This window comes from Lissotriton helveticus, chromosome 8 (assembly GCF_964261635.1).
Source record: "Lissotriton helveticus chromosome 8, aLisHel1.1, whole genome shotgun sequence".
NCBI lineage: Eukaryota > Metazoa > Chordata > Amphibia > Caudata > Salamandridae > Lissotriton > Lissotriton helveticus.
In genome coordinates, this window is record NC_136069.1 from 1495642744 (window position 1) to 1495649367 (window position 6624).

General features: G+C 44.0%; 1 protein-coding gene across 3 annotated transcripts in view; it reads right to left on the minus strand.

The window, feature by feature from the left end:
- CCDC81 (coiled-coil domain containing 81) overlaps nucleotides 1-5385 on the minus strand; it is a 241687-nt gene extending 236302 nt beyond the window's left edge. The window contains exon 1 of one of the 3 annotated variants that reach the window (XM_078658440.1): nucleotides 5238-5385. In XM_078658440.1, coding sequence (XP_078514566.1) covers nucleotides 5238-5301 — 64 coding nt within the window. In that variant the 5' untranslated portion in view covers nucleotides 5302-5385. The remainder of the gene's footprint in view (nucleotides 1-5237) is intronic. The other 2 variants (XM_078658441.1, XM_078658439.1) reach the window with 2 other exon arrangements.
- Between the last annotated feature and the right edge of the window lie 1239 nt (nucleotides 5386-6624).

Below are 6624 nucleotides of genomic sequence, written 5' to 3' on the forward strand. Positions count from 1 at the left end.
AGTAAATCTTTGTGAATCAATTGCATTGTGAATTGGGCCCAAGGTAAGAGGACAGACAAAGATGGAAATCTCCACATGTACCTTAGTGAACTGCATTTAGAAGTATGCGAAGTAGTACTACTGGAGTACTACTTAGCATACTCAACAATGCATATGTGAATGAGCCCCTTTGTCAAAATGGGCCTTCTGTGAATAGTATTTGTAAGTATGCATAGTAGGACTGCTGGTGTACTACATTACATTCTACAAAATGATCTGGTGAATAGGCCCCTCTCTGGCAAAAAAAATATTAGATCAAATATTTGATCTGCATCTTTAAAAAAAATAGCACAGGACTGTCAAATATGGAATTTCCAAAACAGCTGTAGGCTGACAGGCAATATTTCGTTTTCACTGGGCAGTTTCTCCCTTGCAGCTAGGAATTGCACATATATTTCCTTCTGACAAAACTAGAGGCACTGAAAGGTAAAACGGGAAGTTCAAAACATGATGGGCCAAAAGAGAATAAAAACATCACTAGAGGAGGCCATTGAGATGCGCCCCACATCCAGCCGAAAGAGCCTCTTTGGCCCCTTAACCGGGAATACATGGGATGTTTTTTAAAATACCCACACCTTGTAGATAGTCTTGGGGAGGGACACAGATACCACCCAGAAATACATCCAAATGTCGAGCAAAATCTGTTCATTTTTCATCCTACCGCACAGGCGGCATAACAACATTTTGGCATTCAGTAAAAGGCAAGGGATAAGGCTGAATGTGGCACATCTAGCAGACCTGAGAGGTGTGCTCCAGCTGGGGTGGAGATACTCTCTGTGAGAAGAACACTGCTCACTCCCACTGCTCCTTCCACAATAGGCTGTTGGCTCTCAGTGAATGATAACCATGTTTGTCCTAAACATGCAGCATACACCCATCAGAAGCCTCATCACAGAAGCTTCTGCCTACTAGTAGGTATCTTACCTCAAGATAGAAGTTTCTGGCATGAAATGAGAAGACCACGCTAGGGAAAATAACCAACAGTAGGAGACCCCATTTGTTATCACTGATCGACGGGTAGGTAGATTGGCCATGAGTACCCCATTGTCAGCCTCGGATTGGTAACGCGGGCACTCGGGCAATGCCCGAGGGGCCGGTGCCTGAAATCCTGCTGTGGGCTGCTTTTTTGAGCAGTCTGGGGCCAATTTGGGCGGTGTCTCTATTTTCCAGCGGCCCAGTGGGTGGCTGTTCCAGCGGCCCAGTGGGTGGCTGAGTGGCCTTTCTGCAGGCAGATGGGCGCTCCTTACAACCCCCCACCCCCTCCCCCCGATTTAGCAACAGGCAGAGGTATCACTCCCTTTGCCCCGCTGGCCGGCCCATTAATGTATGCACATACTGAGCGGGGCAGGGGGCTTCTGTAGAAGTGGCCTCACTTGTTTTCAGGTGTGTTTCACCAGTGTAAACTAATGCGTGCATTTTTTTAAGCCCCCCTCCTTTTTAATGCAATTACGCTGAAGCAGTGATTTGAGGACAGGCATTATGCAAATGGGGGGCGATTTTTTTTTTGTGTGCCCGGTCCGATTTTCAATCCCAATCCGACCCTGCCCTGGGTCATCCCAAAGCAAAACAGGTATGGCCTGTTAAACTACCAATACAATACACAAAAGTGTCTCCAACCCAATTAAATCAATAAGGTGCTGATAAGGTCACCAAGGATACAGACTCCCTCCCTATAGGAAACATTCAAAGCACAACATTTCTTAGGTGTAGGGCCATAAATAAACTCTTTAATCAATATTGTTATATGTACAATTTAATTAGCATCAAAGAAACATAAAGGCAAACATGCAATTCCCCACACACTGGTCATTCAGGCGTTCAAACAAACATACAACACATATTCCACATTCACACAATCACATTTGTCCTGATCCTAAGGGATCCAGTCATTCAAGCTTAAATAAAAAACATTTTCATACTGCAGGCGACAAACCACATAATTCAATGAACAGCCACAAAAGCAAAATAGTGTTCCTGGGACACAGATAATTATGTCCAAATCTTTTCACCAAAGCATATTATACAGGTTATTCAGTAATGTCAAAACATTCAACAAGTGTCAAGAGGGAAGGATTGAAAAAAGCAATGGGCCAAAAGACAGTCAATGATAAGAAGAGGCCATATGTGGTTGACTCCGCCAGGTTTTTTCAATTGTAGTGCCGACGTACGTTTCGGTGTCAGACCTATTACAGGTCTCACCTTCCTCAGGGCACAAGTCTCCGTAAAGAACAATGTGGGGAAGATCTGGGAGTACAAATACTGGTTTATTATCAGAAGCAATATGCCAGTCAGCGATATCCTAAATGCACAGAGATAACTGAACGGAAAAAACTAAGTCCCGGGTGGAAACACACGGGAAAGGATTCAAAAGTGGCCAGGAGGTCTTGCGAAGCCAGATATGTACAGTGAAACAAGAACAGCGAGACCTCTTCAAACGAAGGGCAACGGTAAATCACAGGGGTGGAGGGTAGGTCCAATGTCACAAAGAGTAGCGGGGTCCTACTCGATGAAAGCACCTTTAACCTACCTCAGGGACTCCCTTGCTGTATTGGAAGACTGTTAAACTACAAAGACTGCATACCGTATTGGAATCATGGGCTAGATCTGCAAGGGCATACAACACCCACATGTACAACAGCTTTCAGATGGATCTAAATGAGGACACTGTAAGCAGGGGCAAAGGTGGGTCCCCATGAAACCTCCGAGCGTTGGAATATGCCTGGGAGTCCCATGTACCCTTTGAGAGAGCCAACTCCCTTGAGGTGACACCACGGAGCAACATCACTCTGTCCAAGAGGTATTGCTTTGTGTAATACCTCCATGCCATGGTCTTACTGTTCCACTGATAAAATCACTGCTCACTAAAGCAGACTTTTGTATAATTTGTTTATTTATTAGGGAGTTTTGTAAGATGCAAAGCATTGTGGTTACTTCAGGACATCAAGGATAGCAAGACAAGGTATAAAACGAATAAGGGGAAGTTAAAATCCATTAAGAGAAGAGGATACCCCATTAAATGCTCATCATCACAACTCCCTTTAATAAGGCAGCAGAACTAGAAGGTGCGTTGGGGAACGAAAGCAGATGATGAGCAACGTGGACAATAAAGGCACTTTTATAATCATCGTCCCTAAACAACAGAATCATCATTTGCACGTATGGTTCACAAGGGACGCTTGTTTGGATAGTACGGATTGCACTTTAGAAACAAGCATTGGCACGAGCAATATTTCTGGCTTCAATGTGCATAAACACAGGCATTCACAAATTCTGTTTACATCTCTTTCATGCACAAAGGGAATTTGGCACATTAAAGGCTGCCCTATTTGATATGCAAATGCTGGAAAAAAGTTTCGATATATAATAAATATAGAATATAAAGATCTGACAGAGTGAAGAATATGTGCACTTTTCAGACATAAAATAGTCCCTAAGCCATTCCAATGGATGTACCCCTTGGAAGATGGAATAATATATCAAATTGTCAACACATTAGGCGAGAGAGTGATACTCTACTCCTGGGTAAAGCCAGAGTGCACACTAGGTCTGTTTTAAACAAGCATTGTCAATGACAATAGGTGCTGCTTGGTGGTAAATTAAAGGAATACACTGGAGAGTTTTTTCAATCTTGTATTAGTAATAGTGTGTATATTATTTTACAGCATAGACACTAAAACACACTTTACTTTTACACACAGGGGAGAGCGACTGGCATTGCCAATGCCTGTTTTACTCGCAGGGCATCAAACAGCGTCCTCCATAATCTTAGTGAGCTTTGTAGTGTAATTTTATATTTTTGTTAATTCCTATAAGTAGATTACCTTATGACATACTACAAATGGGGAACTGTTAATTCAATAACCAGAAAGGAGCACTTTTCTGAAATGTTAATGTTAGATGCTAATAGAGTAGGCTGTGAGTATAACTAGTTTAACCTTACCAGTAAACACAGCTCCTGCATTCGGCAGGGGCGTAGCTTGGCTGTATGATTGGGGGTGTGTGCGGGGGTGAGCTTCAGATTTCTCAACAATCAAGCTGGGACATCTTGTTAAAACACATTACAAGAGAAGCCGGACAGGAGGGGTGCTTAAGAGGCGGTGGAAAGAGAGGAGTGCAGATTATTAGGTGTACTTAAAACACAATATTTTTCAAACGAATCAACATTTGTTAAGGCCTTTCATACATAGACGAGAGAGTTTGTGTGCTTTTGTTAGTGTAGGAATGTAAAAATCCCAGGTGAAATCCACAGACACTTCACATTACCCAACTGAAGGCCCTTGTATCCAAATATTTGCTACAGCATACATTTTTTTAAGGGGGTGTATCACCCAAACACCTTTGTGGAGCTACGCTCCTGGTATTCGGAGCAACAGAGCCGTCACACAGGCGATATGCAAAGAGAAAGACCAATCTACCGAGGGGAAACCAAAAAGCTCCTGGACAAACACAGTACCGAAGAAAGAAAGCCACCAATAAACGCAAGGTAACTGAGATTGACAAAAAAAAGCCATCTAATCTTGAGCACAGGGTGACTAGGTAGCGTATAATCATAAATGCCAATATTTTAGAAGAGGAAAGGGGGGAATCAAAAAAAAAATCGGGAGAATTAATTTCACCCATTGACTTATATTGATGGACATGCTATTTCAGTAAGGAAACAGACAAAAAAAACATTTTTTGCTACAAAAATCGAGAGTCTCCTGTCTGGTTCGGGTATATTGCCATGCGTAAGTATTGCATGCAGTGTCTGTAACGAGATCTAAATAATGAGAAACAATACGTCAAGAAGACAGCTGTAGTCAAACCAGACCAAAAATATAACAAAAACAACACATCTAGCTTCCAATCTTCAAAGTTATTCGCTCAGTACTGCACATTTGAATGAGAACTTTAAGCTAAACCAGCAAGCCCTTATAGTATGAAACTCAGTACCATTCTGTGATAAGGTTACTAAGATGACTCCATACCCTGTGAAACGTTATGTCTGCTGTGGCGGCGATTAGGAAGGAAACGTGAAAGATGCATTCACGTCCACAGCAAGGAGGGCCGTTTGGTTTAATTCATTGGCGATGCCAGGGTCCAGGCAGCATTCCTTCAGAGAAAGCTGAAGCCTCACCGGAGGAGAGGCTGTGATTGCTGGGACGTGTAACTTTAGAACAGATAGTGGAAAGCAATCTCCCTTCTTCCCCCTAACTCACCCTCTTCGGGCAGGCGGGGCAGGGTGGGAAAGGTTCCTCTGCCGCACTCGGGTTCGGGAGGCATGGCTGCAGGGGCAGGATCTCGCGCTCTGCCCGGTGCCGCTCTCGCGCCCTGCCCGGTGCCGCTCTCGCGCCGTTGCCCTCACCAGCTACAGGCTGGCGCGCGCGCTTGCGGTCAGAGGGAGAGAGGCGGCGGGAGCGCGCCGTCTCTAGGACGCGACTGCAACTTTCTTCGTTGCTCCTAGTAACGGGTCAGGAGTGGAGTCGCGAGCGCGCGCGCCTGCCGGAAGGAACGCGCAGGTGGGGGCGGCGCGCGTTCGCTCGAATCCTCAGGGATAGAGGACGCTCTAGTCCGGTTGGATGGATGGGACCCTGTAGAACGTATGGTCATACCTGGCCACCGCGGAAGGCTATAATCACCGGAAATGGGACACGTATGTTCTATAAAAAATAACCGCTAACAAGCAAAATTCAAGCAAGCCCGCTGAAAGTGCAGGTTAACTTAAAAAGTGCTGGCAATGGCAAAACGCCTGGGAACCCATAAATTGGAGGTCAAGGTGTGACAGCGGAATGGAGGCGGAGTCCTGAAAAACGAAGTCTGATTTTCAATTTAGAATTTTTTTAAAATTCCACAGCAAAGTAATTAGCAACAAGGACAAATGTGACCTAAATGGCCACAAAGAAGGAGCACTTTAAAAAATATCTTACGGGTTAAGGCACCTGCAGCAGAGCTCTTTGTGTGCCCAGCAGTTTTCAGGAGATAATAATAATGGTAAGTAGGTAAGGTGGTTAATGCCCTTCTTGGAGAGATTGGTGTTTTCTTTTGTCCAGTCACAGTTATGACTCATTACATAGAGGGTTAATGTGCTTTTTGCAAAGCACATTGTGTAACATGCAGATCACATATTTGGTTTTTGACACAGGCCTAGAAAAATCATAAAGTTACCAGAGCTGTAGCTCTGGTGTCTTGAATAGTCTACTCAACCTAACTGTAATGTACTTGACCCATGAACTAGTTTTAAATTGTGTTATTCTTGCCAAATACTTTAAGTTACAGTCTCCTTTTTCTTCATTATCACGAGAGCACCTTCAAATGAGTGAGTTCAGCATTTCTGCAGTACAAGAAAACGCTTTTGTTTATTAGATTCAACTTTTGCTCCAGGTTTGACAAGAATCTAGCCCATATATAGAGTACACATGACACCTGACTTGCCTTAGTTCTCCAATAGCATTATTATCAGGATGGGGACAATAGCATTGGTATCAGGACGTGTTAGAAATGGGATTTCTGGTTTGCACCAAAGCCAGGCAGAACTCACCACTCTAGTCAGGATAAGGGAGTTACACTCCTAAAATAACCCCTGCTGACCCCCTTGGTAGCTTGGCA